The 17,173-nt window shown below is 49.9% G+C and overlaps 1 protein-coding gene across 1 annotated transcript in view; it reads right to left on the bottom strand.

Moving 5' to 3' along the window:
- Positions 1-1,355: 1,355 nt before the first annotated feature.
- CCDC57 (coiled-coil domain containing 57) overlaps positions 1,356-17,173 on the bottom strand; it is a 108,940-nt gene continuing 93,122 nt past the window's right edge. Inside the window, exon 19 of the mRNA XM_060082305.1 lies at positions 1,356-1,558. Coding sequence (XP_059938288.1) covers positions 1,356-1,558 — 203 coding nt within the window. The remainder of the gene's footprint in view (positions 1,559-17,173) is intronic.

The following is a 17,173-nucleotide window of genomic DNA, read 5'->3' as shown; positions in this document are numbered from 1 at the left end:
TCATAAGCTATCCTAGGCTCACTTCCTGCTGGTCAGTGGGGCTCTGCTTACTGCAGCCTGCCAGGAGCCCAGGTGATGGGACACTTACAGGCTGGGTGGCTGGGATTGAGTCCCTGGTTTGTACCACAGAGGTCTGGAGACTCATGGGCTTTGAAGTGCTTCTAGGGAAAGCAACAGGGCATCTCTCCTCACTTTTTCATCTAAAGGAAGTCATATGGCAACACCTCACTTAAAGGGCCACATGCCAGACACAGCAGAGCATAGAGACCCCTGCCACCCGGCAGCAAAGCTGTTCCCAGCGTGCTCCTTCCTGGCACATCAGAAGTGACCTGCCATTGCCTCCGCAGCTCCCCAAGCACTGCGCCCAGGATGAGCAGTGCATCTGTGGTTAGGACATCAATACGCCTGTGTAAATTTTGATCTTCCTTCATTCCACAGAGATCAAAGCCTGAAAACCTGATAAACAAGATGACATTCATGAAAGGTACACTTTCAAAGGGACCCGTGGGGGCTCCGCCCCCAGGTAGGCCAGGCCTGGCACCCAAGCATCGCTGGAGATCCTCATGTGGAGGGGCTGCCCACCTCTGCACCCAGCCAGGGTGCAGACCGGAGGCCACACACCTCGAAGGGCTGCCCCCTGCTCCTTCTTGGCGGGGGGACAGCTGCGAGTGAGGCAACGCTCCTCTCTTCCACAGAAACGTGCCCCCTCGGGAGGGCCGCCAATTGGCCACAAGCACACTGGCTGCCTGTCTTGTTCCAGGCCCCGTGAGTCCGGACCAGGCCCCAGGAGTAGCATGTGTAATGATGTCAAAAGCACTCACGGTTGAACCTTCGAATCACAAGAAACCTGGCCACGAGAGCCACACATGCAAAGCCCAGGAAATCTTTTACTGTCCTTCCCGAGTTAAAAGAACAATTCGGGGCTCTGCGATCGGTCCATGAGGTGCCTTAGCAGCACTGGGGAGGCTGCTCTTCAGTTCACTGTCCACCACCACCCGTGCACGCACACACACACACAGACACAGACAGACACACACACATACACATACACCTGATATGGAGATAAAGCCACCAAGGAGGAGGAGGGGAAAGAGACCAAGATGGATTGGAAGGGAGGAGGAGGGGGAAAAGGGGAAGGGGGAAGGGGGAGGAGGAGGAAGGAGGGGATGAGAAGAAGGGGGAGGGGTGGGGGGAGGGGTGGGAAGGGGGAGGGGAGGGGTGGAAGGGGGAGGGGAGGGGTGGGGAGGGAGGGGTGGGAAGGGGGAGGGGAGGGGAGGGGGAGGGGAGGGAGGAGGGGTGAGAAGAAGGGGGAGGGGAGGGGAGGGGGAGGGGTGGGGAGGAGCGGTTCGAGGAGGTCAGTCCTTGCAGTTGTAGTTACGAATCTTGGGGGGCCGCTGGCAGCCTTTAGGTTTTGCAGGATGAGCCCTGGGGTGTCTGGCAGGCTTGCCCCTTGCTTGGGCTTCCATCTTCATCCCTTCGACGGCAAAGGCTGCCCATGGTGCCACGGGGCTCCCCTCGGGGTGTTGGAGGCTGTAGGCTGCTGGAGGTGCTGGGTGCTCTAGCAGGTGAAGAGAAAAGAGAAAGGAGGGTGCGTCATCATGGGGCAGGAAGGGGCAGGACGCGGTGTGTGCAGAGAGGTGGGCTCACTGAGTGCGAGTGGCCGAGCTGCTCGCCAGCAGGAACCAGAGACCCCATGCCTGCCTTGGTTCCCTGCGGGAGCCCGTGCAGGCCAGCATCCTGCCGGGGCAACAGCTGTTCCTGGGGGTCCTGGCCCTGGTGTCCCCGCACAGAAGGTCTGTGTGGGCACGTGCTCTCCAGATGCTCTGCAGGGCCTGGGCCTGCTCCTCCACTGGGCACTCAGGACATCTGGCCCTGAAAACCACATCTCCTGGCATGCTCATTTCGCAATAGGTCCCACGGAGGTACCAGGGTTAATGGTTGACACATGACACTTCCCAGGCATTTCCCAGGCTGTCAACCAACCCCTTCCCTCTGGCCATGCTTGCCAGGCATCTCCAACCGCGCAGCAGCCCCAACACGCGTGGCCAGGCACAGGCCAAGGACCCGGGAGCTGCACCACATGTCGCAGGTATGGGCCAATGCTCCAGGGCAGCCCTTCCAAAATATTGGCAACAACTGTCTTTGCACTAGGGCACCATAGGTGATTTTTTAAAAAGTTCTTTGAGCTCTTCTCTATTTTCCTAGTTTTTAGAACTAAGAATGTATTTCCTTTTTAAAAGTACCAAGAAGACTTACAAGAATGTACTGTACAACATGGGGAATAGAGACAATATTTTGTAATAACTGTAAATGGAGTGTAACCCTTTAAAAACTGTATAAAAAATAAAAATAAGTAAAAAGCAATTGTGAGATGCAAGCTCAGGGGCGGCTCTCCTTCCTGGGCTGGCCCAGCAGGCAGGGCTTGTGTCTGGAGCTCCAGGAGGGTCTGCACTAAAAGACAATGCTGGAACTTCCCTGGCGGTCCAGTGGTTAAGACTCCATGCTTCCACTGCAGAGGGCACAAGTGCTATCCCTGGTTGGGAACTAAGATCCCACATACCACGTGGTGTGGCCAGAAAATAAATAAAATAAAATAAAAGAGAATGCTGCCCCAGGGCGTAAAGACATGGTAGGTGGGGCCTGGCCAACTGGCACTGGCATCTCACACGTGTGACACACACTGCAGTGATGCACACCGTCTACCCAGTGTCACCGAGCCCACCCCCCTGGGTCTGGTGGTGGGACGCTGTGGGGAGAGTTCTGGAAGGCCTGCCCAGCGCATGGCCGCGTGCTGTACAGGTGGACGACGGGAACCAACCGGGGCAAGACTTGAGGCCGAGGACAGGCCAGCTGCACAGCCTCTGGAGGAAAAGAACAGCGCTGGTGTGGAGCTGGGAGACGGGAAAGGCCTGGGCTTTGAAAGCACACACACAGGGCTGCGTGCTGGGCTTCTTCCAGCGACTCCAGCACCATGAGCTTGGGGTCTGCCAGGGGCACCCAGGCCCTGGCCCCCTCTCTCATCTTGTGCTCTTTCTGCTCCTCTGGCCTCTGGAGATATCTGGAACCATTCCTCCTTTCCCGGAGCCTCCAGGGGTCACACCCAGTGGCCTCCCCAGAGCCCTCAGCCCCAAAGCTGGGCCAGGTTCTGCTCTCCTCCTGCCCAGTGCCTCCGTGTGCCGGGTCCTGGAGTGGGGTGAGGATGTGCGTCCCTGGATGTCCCCAGGCTCCCTTCTGCTTCCTCTGGCCACGGCTGCTTCTCCCTCTCTGGGAAAGCGACCGTGTCTTTGGTTCTTAAACCCCAGACGAATTCCTCCTCTCTACACAGAGACACTCCCACCCCAGATGTCTTTACAAGTACTTATAAAGGGATCTCTGGTCAGCTCCATGCTGCTCACTTGGTTTCCTTCTGGAATGCAGCGGCCACTGGGGAGGGGCAGGGTCAGGACCCTGACCATTGTGATGCTGGGGGTCCTTCCCTATAACTTGAGGGAGCAGCCCCTTCAGGGGTTCTGGGGGCATGACCTGAGTCCATCCCAGAGTCTCCACCTGGAGGCTCCTGGAGAAAGTGAGGCGTAGGGAGAAGGGCCAGCCTAGGCCCCAAGACCTTTGCTTGGGAGGCCAAGCTCCCTGTGCCCGGCTGTCAGGAGCTGTTTGCCAGTTCAGCCGGATGCCAGGCAGGTGGTTCCACTGTACGCTGGGAGCACAGGCCAGGCAGACCCACCTATCTGCCTGGGGGCAGGGCCTCTGAGCGAGGGTGAGAAAAGGCTGGGAGGATGGCACAGCCGGCCTTGCAGGCTCTGGTTTTTGTCCCTCTCCTTGCAGTGTCGCCCTGAGGGGGTGACTGGCTCCTCCAGGACAGGCTTCCAGGGCAGGGCAGTCCTGGCTCAGGCATGAAGCTGGACATGTCAGGCCTGCTCTCCTCAGGACATTCCCTGTGCCCAAGCCATGGTCTCTGCTTGATTAATCTGTGCCCTCACTCAGACCAGGAGCTGGTGTGTGGAAGCGAGGCTCCCACCGTGCTCTCTGCCTTCTCTCCCTTGCCTGACCTGTTCTGCTGTCTTTCTGCACTGGTTCTGATCAGGATTCAGGGAAATTTTGGGGCACAGCACTTGCCTCTCACGGGCTGCTGGTCCAGCTCCAGCTCTCAGGAAGGTTCAGCGAGATGCCGAAGACCTCCCAGTATGAACCCGGGAGCAGGACTGGGGGCCCTGCAGGGGCTGACAGTGCCAAGGGGGGTGTGGGCCTGCACTTTTGGTGGGTGGCCTTCCCTGCAACCTTCTTGGCGCCTGTAATGACCTTGAGCCTGGAAGTTCTCGTGGACCAGCGCCCCGGGGGAAGTGGGCTGGCCTCCTGTCTCGGGGCCTCCTAGGGCTCTGAGCACAGCTCTCTGGAGGCTCGGAGCTGCTGGTCAGCTCCCTTCTGAGTTGGCTTCTAGGCTGCCTGGCTTTCAGGGTGACCCTAAGCATGCCTGCCAGGCCTGTAAGGGCAGTTGGAAGGGCTGGGGATCAGCTGCACTCCTGAGAAAGGGGATATGGAGCCATGTCTGCCCTGGCTCTCCAGAGCCTTCCCTAGAGCTGGGTGGCTGCTCTAGACGCAGGTACCAGTTGTGGCCTTGGCCACAGGGGACAAGGCCTTCTCAGGCTCACTTCAGCCTCAGCTGCTCTAGCCAGTCCTTCCCTCTCCTCTCTGGGTGACCACCTCTGTGTGCCGGCGGCCCCTCGTTTCTGTTGAGACCTCTCTCTTGCTTCCCTGGGAGCCCCTTAAGCCCCCAAGTTCAACATTTCTCAAATTGGGGGAATCACACCCCCAGGTCTCCTCACCCTCACCCTGGGCCTCCTTGTGGATCAGTGGTTAAAAGTTAGATTCCGTTACACACCCCCAAATCCTTCCAAGGCTTCCCACCACTGTTGGGATAGAGCCCCAAGCCTTCAGTGTATGACGGGTGTGGATGGTGGGCATGACCTGGACCCCGAGCAGCCCTGCCCTGCCGGGAGCTGCTGCTGGCCCCTGGTGCAGAGGCTCTGGGAGGACACTCCCAGGCCCGACTCTACTCAGCACGGGGGAGGAGGGGCAGGCAGGAAAGGCCAGATCCTTCTGGGCCCTGCAGCCACTCCCAGCCTTGGGCTGCATCACCACTCCTCCCCTCCCTTCCTGAAGTTAACGCCGGACACTAACCCCTAACTGCTCCTGCTTACCGTCATTTTGGGGGGGTACCTCCTCCCTGGTTCTGGGCTCATCCAGGACTGTCTGCTAGCGCCCCTCAGTATGGCCCAGTGTGGTTTCCATCTTGGGCTTTGGGAAGGGCTGCCGGGCCGCAGGGTGCCAGGACTTGGGCAGGGGACTTAGCAGAAATACTCTGTGGCAGAGGACGTGAGGAGAGCTGGCACCGCCTCCATGGTGACTCTACCCCTTTTCAGGGCCTGTCTGAGCCCCAGCTCCCCAGAGGAGAGGGGCTGGCAGAGGCCAGGTCAGGTGGGCAGGCGCCAGGCGCATGGGTGCAGGCGTGGGGAAGGAGGAAATGGCGCCAGGGCAGAGGTCAGGACAGTGGGGACTGGGGTCAGGCGGCAGAAAGCAGAGGCTGGGCCACCAAGACTGGCTGGGTCCCCCCTTTGGAGGGAAGAGGGCTGGCGGGGCTGCCTGGTGGGGGTGGGAGCCGAGTGCCCAGGCTGCACCCAGAGAGCCTGTGTCCTCTGTAAGGCATGTGTGGGGACAGCAGGGAGGGCACAGATGAGCACATGGGGCGGGGTAGATTCTGATCTGCCTTCTTTCCACAGAGATCAAAGCCTGAAAACCTGATAAACAAGATGACATTCATGAAAGGTACACGTTCAAAGGGACCCGTGGGGGCTCTGCCCCCAGGTAGGTCAGGCCGGGCACCCAAGCATCGCTGGAGATCCTCATGTGGAGGGGTTGCCCACCTCTGCACCCAGCCAGGGTGCAGACCGGCAGGCCACACGCCTCGAAGGGCTGCCCCCTGCTCCTTCTTGGCGGGGGGACAGCTGTGAGTGAGGCAACGCTCTCCTCTTCCACAGAAACGCACCCCCTCGGGAGGGCCGCCAATTGGCCACAAGCACACTGGCTGCCTGTCTTGTTCCAGGCCCCGTGAGTCCGGACCAGGCCCCAGGCGATGAGCCTGAGGACCCTGTGGGCTGCTTTGGGTCCTCACCCCCACAAACACCACACCCCACCCCCTTCGGGAGGAGAGGCCAGTGACAGACGTGCCCTGCAGGGCAGGCAGCCAGCGGGAGTGAGCTCTGCGCAGACCTACTGTGTGTCCGGTAGCTCCCCACAGCTTCTCTGCTGCTCCCTGTCTGATTTCAGCCTAAGTGGGAGGCCTGAGGCTGGCAAGGAGGCTAGGAGGCCTCTCCAGGGGCCTGGGCTGCCGCAACGACTGACCGTGTGAGCAGAAGCGTGGCACTTGCCGAGTGCTGCCACGGTGCCAGGCCTGGCTCCAGGCGAAGCTTCCTGGGCACATACCTGCCTCACGCCCGGCCCCTACACGGGGGCTGCGGGACCCCCGTCCTGACACAGCGGTGGTGCAGCTGGGCCAAGAGCAAAAGTCCAGGACCGTCAACCTGCAGCCGCTGGGCTGGAAGCAAGAACGCAGCTCTTGCCCCTCTGTCAGGCCTCCCTTGGGCACTGCCAAGAGGAGGGTGCCCGTGCAGCTCTGAACGCCTGACCCACGCCCCACCCCATGAATTGGGAGCCCCTCCTGTAGATGGCTGGGCTTTTCTGCCCATCTGCAGAGTTCCCTCAGTCCCCATGTGGACCAGGGAGGCTCAGCCCTGGTCGTAGAGTGAACCCCAAAACCCACATGTTTGTCTGTGGAGAGCTAAACAACAGAATTTTACGCTACGAGATTTCCTGCTCACTTGTGTGTGACATCTGTAGTTCAGGATTGTAACTGGCTCTCTATTTTACACTAAAATATAAATGGAGTAGCATGTGTAATGATGCCAAAATCACTCAGGGCTGAACCTTCGAATCACAAGAAACCTGGCCACTGAGAGCCACACATGCAAAGCCCAGGAAATCTTTTTTTTTTTTTTTTTTTTTTTGCGGTACGCGGGCTTCTCACTGTTGTGGCCTCTCCCGTTGCAGAGCACAGGCTCCAGACGTGCAGGCGCAGCGGCCACGGCTCACGGGCCCAGCCGCTCCGCGGCATGTGGGATCTTCCCGGACCGGGGCACGAACCTGCATCCCCTGCATCGGCAGGCGGACTCTCAACCACCGCGCTACCGGGGAAGCCCCATCCCAGGAAATCTTTTACTGTGTTTCCCAAGTTAAAAAACAAATCCCTCATTTCCCAGGATTAGTTACATTGTTCTCATGCTTACTTGAGGACTGAACAGCATTCTTACAGGATGTTGATGGAGGACAGAATCTGTCAAACACAAACTTTAATCCCTACAGGGATACAGGCACGAGGGGATCTCAAACAAGTGGGATAAAAATTCTGGTTCAATGTAAGGATCCACACTGAGAATACTCTGGGGAGGAGTGCTTACAGAAGGAGAACAACAAATCCAGAAGCTGCCAGAGACGTTAGAAATAGAGAAATCAAACCCATGCAGACCCACAACGACCCAAAATGAGAATTCCAGACACTGGGGCTGTGATGGGGTGGGGCAGCCAGTCATGGGGAGGAGGGGAGTGTGTAAAGAACGTGCCTGTGGTGGGGGAACAGGAGAGTGGTTAACAAGTGTGAGAAATCAGTAGGGCTGCATGAACATGGGTGTGAGTGAGTGAAATTATCCTAGGGTAAAAGTAGAACATGTAACTTACAGTGCAGCAGCAGAAAACTTGATGTCTCCAATGAAAGGCAGGAATGTAGAAAAAAGAAACAGAAAGTAAATAAATGGGAAGTAAATAATATGTAGAATTAAGCCCAATGATAAGAAGTAAATAAACATAAATGACTTAAGCTCAGCAACGAAGAAAAAATTCTCAAATCGGATTAAAAAAAACAAAACAGGACTTCCCTGGTGGCACAGTGCTTAAGAATCCTCCTGCCAATGCAGGGGACACAGGCTTGATCCCTGCTCCGGGAAGATCCCACGTGCCGTGGAGCAACCAAACCCATGCGCCACAACTACTGAGCCTGCCTTCTAAAGCCTGCGAGCCATAACTACTGAGCACACGTGCCACAACTACTAAAGCCTGAACACCTAGAGACTGTGCTCCGCAACAAGAGAAGCCACCGTAATGAGAAGCCCGCACACCGCAACGAAGAGTAGCCCCTGCTCACCACAACTAGAGAAAGCCCGCATGCAGCAACGAAGACCCAACACAGCCAAAAATAAATAAATAAATAAATTTATATTTAAAAAAAAAACAAGATCCAACAAGATGTTGTATAAAAGACCCATTTAAAACAAAAGACAGGGAATTCCCTGGCAGTCCAGTGTCCAGTGGTTAGGCCTCTGTGCTTCCACTGCTGGGGGCCTGGGTTTGATTGATCCCTGGTTGAGGAACTAAGATGTCCCAAGCCATGTGGTGAGGCCAAAAAAAAACAAACATAAAAATTGAAAACAAAACAAAACAAAAAATAGAATTAGGCACAAAGTGTCATAAGGGGCAAAGAAGAACTCTGTGTTCTGGTGAAGGGACAACTTCAAAACATATCAAATGACATCTGACAGAGCTGCAGAGCAAAATAGATAATCCAAAACAGGTAAGTGAAGGTTTTAATCACCCCTGTTGATCACAAACCCACACAGAGATGGCAAAGACTTAGTCAATGGAATTAATTACCTTGAGTTATTAGACACAGAGATGTCTAAACTAATAGGCAGATAATGCACTTTTTTTTTTTTTGGCCAAACACAGACCACACACAGAATCAGACCACATATCAGGTCACAGAACAAGTCTCAATTCATTACAAATAAAATACAATAAAATTAGAAATCAACATCTAAATCCCCCCAAATTTCTTCTGCTTTGAAACTAATGTATTACTGAATAATCCTTGAGTTATACAGGAAATCAAATAGTGAATTAAAAAATATTTAGAATTGAATCTCAGAATTTGTAGGACGGAGCTGAAACAGCTTTAAGTACACTTATCTGGAAATACTAACAGTTAAAACTACCAGGAGATGAGCTAGCCTCCAATGGGAGAAGTGGGAGAGTAAGGAACAGAACAAACTTGGGAACAGGAAAAAGGATGTCATGGCGTTAAAGGCAAGTTTCAGTGACATAGAATCTCCAAGAAAACAAACAGTACAGAGTATCAACAGAACCCAAACTGCTATCTGCAGAGATTAATAAGATTAACCTCTGCCAAGACTGATCCAAAAAACGGAGAGAAAGTGAACATGGCAGGGGAATAACTGGGTAAAAATGAATGTTATAAAGACCTATTCACGAGTAAGTTAATAAAATCTAGATGAAATGGAAAGTTACAAAACCATTTGAAATGTCCAATAATTATTAAGAAAATTGAAATGATGATCAAAAACTTCCCTCCCCAAAGACCGGTGGCTCAGATGGCTTTACAGGAGGTTCTACTGAATTTTCAAAGAAACCAAAATTTCAAGGAATAGTCAATTTCTATCTTATTCCAATTATTCAGAAAAGTAGAAAAAGAGTGAAAGCTACCCAGCTCATTTTACAAGTAATGTACATTCCCAAACCAGATAAGGACAACCCAAGAAAAAATTACAGGCCCATTTAACTCATAAATGTAGCTATAAAAACTGTATATAAACATTAGCAAATCAAATCAAATAAGTATTAAAAAGATATCATTATCAAGTATAGTTTATCCCAGTAATGCAAAGCTGTTTCAATATCAGAAAATCTACCACCATATTTCACCACAATAAGCAAAAAAAATATGATTATCATAATCAATGCAGAAAAACAGCTGATGAGGTTTAACACTTACTTATGATGAAAACTCTCAGTAAATCAAGAATGTAGGGGCTTCCCTGGTGGCTCAGTGGTTAAGAATCCGCCTGCCAATGCAAGGGACATGGGTTCGAGCCCTGGTCCGGGAAGATCCCACATACCACGGAGCAACTAAGCCCGTGCACTGCAACTACTGAGCCTGCACTCTAGAGCCCACGAGCCACAACTACTGAGCCTGCACTCTAGAGCCTGCAAGCCACAGCACTGAAGCCCACACGCATAGAGCCCATGCTCCACAACAAGAGAAGCCACCACAATGAGAAGCCCACACACTGCAAGGAAGAGTAGCCCCCACTCGCCACAACTAGAGAAAGCCCATGTGCAGCAACAAAGACCCAACTCAGCCAAAAATAAATAAATAAATAAATTTATTTTAAAAAAAGAATGTAAGGGAAGGGATTTCCTTGGTGGCATAGTGGTTAGGACTCCACACTCCCAATGTGGGGGGCCGATCCCTGGTCCAGTAACTGGATTCTACATGCATGCCACAACTAAGAGTTCACATGCCACAACTAAGGAGCCGGTGAGCTGCAACTAAGGAGCCTGCCTGCCTGCTGCAACTAAGACCCAAGCAACCAAAAAAAAAAAAAAAAAAAAGGAAAAATTTTAACTTGATAGAGGTTATATTTTAAAAACACACAGCAATCACTTTATTTAGTGGAAAGCTAGCCTCAATCTCTTCAAGTCAGAGAATGAGACAAGATGTCCATGATGACACTCCTGTTAATATGATTCCAGGGTCCCAACCAGCTCTGTAAGGAAAGCAAACTAAATAGGACTATAAGTACTGAAGGGAAGAAACACTCACTATTTGAAGACAGCAAGATCATCCACTTAGGGAAAAAAGCACCAAAGACAAACTACTAGTGTTCATGTGGAAGTTCAGCACGGGGGGTGGACAGATGAGCCTGCTCACTACAGAGCACTTCTCTACAGAACTGTAACCATCTAGCAAATAGGATAAAGTACTGGAAATAGCAAGAAAACTCTACACCAGCCTGCCACCTGTTTTGTAAATGGAGTCTCACTGGGATGCAGCCGGATGCCTTGTCATCGTTGTCTGTGGCCAGAGGGTGGCCACCAGCACCTGGGGGCCTTCCCTCAGCGAAGGAGGATCTAGGCCACCCTCTCTTTACAAAGTGAGTGTGAAATCTGCAGTGTTCTCCAGAGAGCAAATGACCGCTTATGAATCAAGGAACCAGAAGTGGGTTTGTTCTATACACTGATTCTAATGGTTCTTAAAGTTGAGGTACTATTTCTTTAAACAAAATCTTGAGTGCAGGCCTGCCGGGAAGGGCAGCTCTGGCTGGGATGAGGGTGGGAAGCCAGAGGCTCCTTCATCCCTCCCACCCCCCAGGGCTCTCGAGGCCCTTCCGAGAGGCCCTGGGGGCCACTAAGAGGGCACTGTTGACAGTAATGACCTCCCCTAGGAGTCCTGAGTGCTACAGTGGAGGATAATTAAGAGAGCCCGAGTAAATTGATAGGAATTACAAGAATTCTGCAAGGACCTGCAGCGGCCATCAAATGTGAGGCAAGTTGACACTGGTGTCTTTCTCACTTTGGCCCTTCTTGGGTTTGCCTGTGACCAATCTGCTTTCTGTCATTACTGACTATATGGGTCGTTTCTAGAATTTCACATAAAAAGAGTACACTAGGTACTGTTTTTTTTTTTTTTTTTTTGCGCGGTATTCGGGCCTCTCACTATTGTGGCCCCTCCCGCTGTGGAGCACAGGCTCCGGAAGCACAGGCTCAGCGGCCATGGCTCACGGGCCCAACTGCTCCGCGGCACGTGGGATCCTCCCGGACCGGGGCATGAACCCGTGTCCCCCCGTGCCCCCCGCATCGGCAGGTGGACTCTCAACCACTGCGCCACCAGGGAAGCCCCACTAGATACTGTTTGATGTCTGGTTCTTCCAGAGATCAAAGAAATGTTTCTGAGTTCTTGTTGTCATATGTATCGGTAGTTCTTTTGCTTGTGGAGTAGTAGTACACCATACAGCTACATAGTAATTTGCTTTTCCATTTATGTGTTGATGGACATTTGTGTTTTTCCCAGTCTGACATTCGTGTTAAGGCCTTCCGGTGTGTGGATGTTTCTATTTCTCTCCCACGGTTACCATGGAATTGAATGGCTAGGCTGTGTAGTAACAAAGTTTTTTTTAAAGCAACTGCCAAGCTATTTTCCAAAGCAGTTGACCATCCTGTGTTCCCTCAGGCAGTGTGAGCTCCGGCCCCTCCACATCCTCGCTACCACTTGATATTGTCATGTTTTTGTATGTTTTCGGTTACCTGAGTGAACGAACGTGTAGTGGCACCTCGCTGTGGTTTAAATTTGCATTTCCCTGATGACTAACAATGAGTATCTTTCATGGGCTTGCTGGCCATTTGTATCTCTTCTGTTGTAAAGTGTCTTTTCTAGTATTCTGGCTATTTTAAAAATTGGGCTATTTATTTACTACTGAGTTGTAAAGTTCTTTGAATATTCTGGACACAAGTCCTTGATAGGTGTTCAAATATTTTTTCCCAGCCTGTGGCTTATCTTTTCATCTTCTTGACAGTGTCATTGGAGATGTAGAACTTTAACATTTTGATGAAGTCCAGTCTATCAAATTTTTTTTCATTTATGGTTGGAACTTTTTTTAATCCTAAGAAATTTTTGCCTATCCCAAAGTCACAAAGGTTTTCTCCTATGCTTTCTTCTAGAAGTTTTATAGTTTTAACTTTAAATTTAGGCTTATGATAGATTTTGATTTAATTTTTGTATTTGGTAAAAGAGTTATTTGTTTTTTCCCCACATGGATATCTAGTTGTTCCAGCACGATTAATTGCATAAACAATCCATTCTTCTTAAGTTACATTAATTGAAAAATCAGGGGCTTCCCTGGTGGCGCAGTGGTTGAGAGTCCGCCTGCTGATGCAGGGAACACGGGTTCGTGCCCCGGTCCAGGAAGATCCCACGTGCCGCGGAGCGGCTGGGCCCGTGAGCCATGGCCGCTGAGCCTGCGCGTCCGGAGCCTGTGCTCCGCAACGGGAGAGGCCACAACAGTGAGAGGCCCGCGTACAGCAAAAAAAAAAAAAAAAAAGAAAAATCAATCACCATATGTGTGTGTGTGTCTATTTTTTCTGTCCTTATGCCAACAACACACTGTCATGTTTACTAAAGCTTTATAGTAAGTCTTACAATCAGGTAGTTTAAGTGACTTCAACTGTTCTTTCTCGGGATTGCTTTGGATGTTCTGTATCTTTTGCATTTCCATGTAAATTTTAATTTTCAATTTCAATTTTAAAAGCTTTCTGGGATTTTAATTCAGATTGTGTTAAATCTATAGATAAATTTTGTAAGGAATGACATCTTAACATTGAGTCTTCTGATCCATGAATATGCTATATCTCTCCATTATTTGGGTCTTAATTTTCTCTGCAATGATTTTTTTTTTCAGTGTACAGATATTTGGTTTAGTATGTCCCTAAGTATTTCATGGTTTTGGATGCTATTGTTAATGGTATTTTTACTGCAATTTCCAGTTTTTCATTGCTAGATATATAATTGATTTGGTATATTGATCTCAGATCCTGGGCCTTTGCTAAAGTCACTCTTTTAGGTCTAGTAGTTTTTTTTTTTGGTAGGTTATTTACAATTTTTATGTACTAGATAACGCAGTGTGTGAATGAAGCAGTTTTACTTCTTCTTTTGCATTCTGTATGTCCATCCTCCCTGCTTTTTTACATGACTAGGACTACCAGCACAGTGTGGAATGCAAGTGTGAAAGTGGGATCAGCCTTTCACCATCAAGTAAAATACTAGTTGCAGGTTTTTCATAGATTCCCTTTATCAGGGTGAACAAGTTCCCTTCTATTCCTAATTTGCTGAGGGTTTAAAAAATCATGAATGGATGTTCAATTTTGTTAAATACTTTTTCTGTATTTATTGAGACATATCGTATGGTTTTCCTTTTTTAATCTGTTAATATAGCATATTGATGTTTTAAGGTTATACCAACCTGTCATTGCTGAGATAACACCCACTGGGTCAGAACGTGCTATGCTTTTCACGTATCATTGGATTTGATACTCTAGTGTTTTATTAAGGATTTTTTGGTCTATATTCATTAAGGATATTGGTCCAGAGTTTTCTCTTCCTGTAATGTCTTTGTCTGGTCTTGGTGTCAGGGTAGTGCTGGTGTCATAAAATGAATTGAATATCTTCTTTCATCCTTTGTTTTTTGAAAATGAGTTTGGGTGGAATTAATATTATTTCTTTCTTAAATGTTTTATAGACTTCACCAGTGAAGCCACCTGGTCTGGAGTTTTCTTTGTGGGAAGGTTTTTTTTTTTTTTTTTTTTTTTTTTTTGCGACATGCAGGCCTCTCACTGTTGAGGCCTCTCCCGTTGCGGAGCACAGGCTCCAGACGCGCAGGCTCAGCGGCCATGGCTCACGGGCCCAGCCGCTCCGCGGCATGTGGGATCTTCCCAGACTGGGGCACGAACCCGTGTCCCATGCATCGGCAGGCAGACTCTCAACCACTGCGCCACCAGGGAAGCCCTGTGGGAAGGTTTTAAGTTAAACATTCAAGTGCTTGAATAAATACAGGCATATTCATGTTTCTATTTCTTCTTGAATCAGTTTTGGTGACTTGGGTCTTTCAGAGAACTTGCCAATTTTATCTAACTTAATTTGTGAAACTATTGGCATGTAGTCGTTCTTATTATTCCATTATTATCTTCCTTTTTTCTTTTGGCCATGTCGCACGGCGTGTGGGATCTTAGTTCCCCAACCAGGGATTGAACCCGTGCCCCCCTGCAGTGGAAGTGCGGAGTCCTAACCACTTGACCACCAGGGAAGTCCCTTATTTTTCTAGCTTCTTAAGGAGAAGGTGTAGAGATCACTGATTTCAGACCAATGTTCTTCTCTAATGTAAGAATTTAAAGGTATAAATTTCTAAGCACTCCTTTGTGATTTCTTTGTTGATCCATGGACTGTTTAGAAGTGTTCTGTTTATGTTCAAAATTCTTGGATATTTTTCTAGATATCTTTCTGTTATTGATTTCCAGTGGAATTCCCCTGTGGTCAGGAAACATATTCTGTATGATTCCAATCCCCTTAAATGTACTGAGACTGGTTTTTATGGCCCAATATATGGTCTAGTTTGTTGACTGTTCCATGTGTACCTGAAAAGATTGTATATTCTGCTGTTATTGTCCGGAGAGGTCTAAACATGTCAATTAGGTCATGGTGGTTAATAGTGAGGTACAAGTCTTTTCTTTTTTTTTTTTTGTGGTACGTGGGCCTCTCACTGCTGTGGCCTCTCCCATTGCGGAGCACAGACTCCAGACGCGCAGGCTCAGCAGCCATGGCTCACGGGCCCAGCCGCTCCGTGGCATGTGGGATCCTCCCGGACCGGGGCACGAACCCGTGTCCCCTGCATCGGCAGGCGGACTCCCAACCACTGTGCCACCAGGGAAGCTCTACAAGTCTTTTCTATCCCCAATGATTTTCTGTCTACTTGCTCTATCAATTACTGATAGAGAAGCACTGAACTCTCCACTTGTAATTATGGATGTGTCTATATCTCTTTTCATTCCTGTGAGTTTTCACTTCATGTGTTTTAAAGCTCTCTTATGAGGAGCATACACACTTAGGATTGTTATATCTTCCTGATTAATTGACTTTTTTTAATGTTTAATGTTATGTATCAACTTAGCTGGGCCACACTGTCCAGATCTGTGGTCAAACATTAATTTGGATGTTTCTGTGAAGCTTTTTTTAAAAATTTCATTTATTTATTTTTGGCCGTGTTGGGTCTTCATTGCTGCACGCGGGCTTTCTCTAGTTGCGGCGAGCGGGGGCTACTCTTTGTTGCGGTGTGCGGGCTTCTCATTGCAGTGGCTTCTCTCATTGTGGAGCACGGGCTCTAGGCACACAGGCTTCAATAGTCGCGGCACACGGGCTCAGTAGTTGTGGCTCACGGGCTCTAGAGCACAGGCTCAGTAGTTGTGGCACACGAGCTTAGTTGCTCCGCGGCATGTGGGATCTTCCGGGACCAGGGATCGAACCTGTGTCCCCTGCATTGGCAGGCGGATTCTCAACCACTGTGCCACCGGGGAAGTCCCAAGGTTTTTTTTTTTTAATTTATTTATTTTGGTTGCTCTGGGTCTTAGTTGCAGCAGGTGGGCTCCTTAGCTGTGACTCGCGGGCTCCTTAGTTGCAGCTTGTGGCTCCTTAGTTGCAGCTCATGGGCTCCTTACTTGTGGCATGTGAACTCTTGGTTGCGGTATTCATGTGGGATCTAGTCCCCTCACTGGGGATAGAACCTGCGTCCCCTGCATTGGAAGGCAGATTCTTAACCACTGCACCACCAAAGAAGTGCTTAATTGACTTCTATATCATCATGAAATGTCCCTTTTTATCTCTGGTAACATACCCTGTTGGGAACTCTGCTTTGCCTGATTTTCTTAATCTGTGTCTTTATATTGAAAGTGGGTTTCAGGACTTCCCTAGTGGCGCAGTGGTTAAGAATCGCCTGCCAGTGCAGGGGACATGGGTTCGAGCCGTGGTCTGGGAAGATCCCACATGCTGCGGAGCAACTAAGCCTGTGTACCGCAGCTACTGAGCCTGCGTTCTAGAGCCCTCGCACCACAACTACTGAAGCCTGCACACCTAGAGCCCATGCTCCGCAACAAGAGAAGCCACTGCAATGAGAAGCCCGTGCACCGCAACGAAGAGCAGCCCCTGCTCGCCGCAACTAGAGAAAGCCTGCGCACAGCAACAAAGACCCAGCGCAGCCAAAAGTAAATAAATAAATAAATTTATTTAAAAATTAAAAAAAATAAAAAAATAAAGTGGGTTTCCTGTACACAGTACATAGATGAGGCTTGCCTTTTTCCCCCAGTTGGCGTTTTAATGGAATGTTTAGAACATTACATTTAATGCTATTATTAACATGGCTGGTTTTAAATGTATCTTCTTGCTAAACTGTTTTCTATTTATCTGATCTGTCCTTTGTTCCTCTTTTCCTGCCTACTTTTTTTCTTTTAATTCATTTATTTTTTAAGTTTTTGGCTGCATTGGGTCTTCATTGCTGTGCGTGGGCTTTCTCTAGTTGTGGCGAGCAGGGGCTACTCTGTTGCAGCGCACGGGCTTCTCATTGTGGTGGCTTCTCTTGTTGCAGAGAACAGGTCCTAGGCGCGCGGGCTTCAGTAGTTGTGGCACTCGGGCTCAGTAGTTGTGGCTCGCGGGCTCTAGACCATAGGCTCAGTA

This window comes from Mesoplodon densirostris, chromosome 18 (assembly GCF_025265405.1).
Source record: "Mesoplodon densirostris isolate mMesDen1 chromosome 18, mMesDen1 primary haplotype, whole genome shotgun sequence".
Taxonomy (NCBI): Eukaryota; Metazoa; Chordata; class Mammalia; order Artiodactyla; family Ziphiidae; genus Mesoplodon; species Mesoplodon densirostris.
This window is presented reverse-complemented; position numbering and strand designations above follow the sequence as displayed.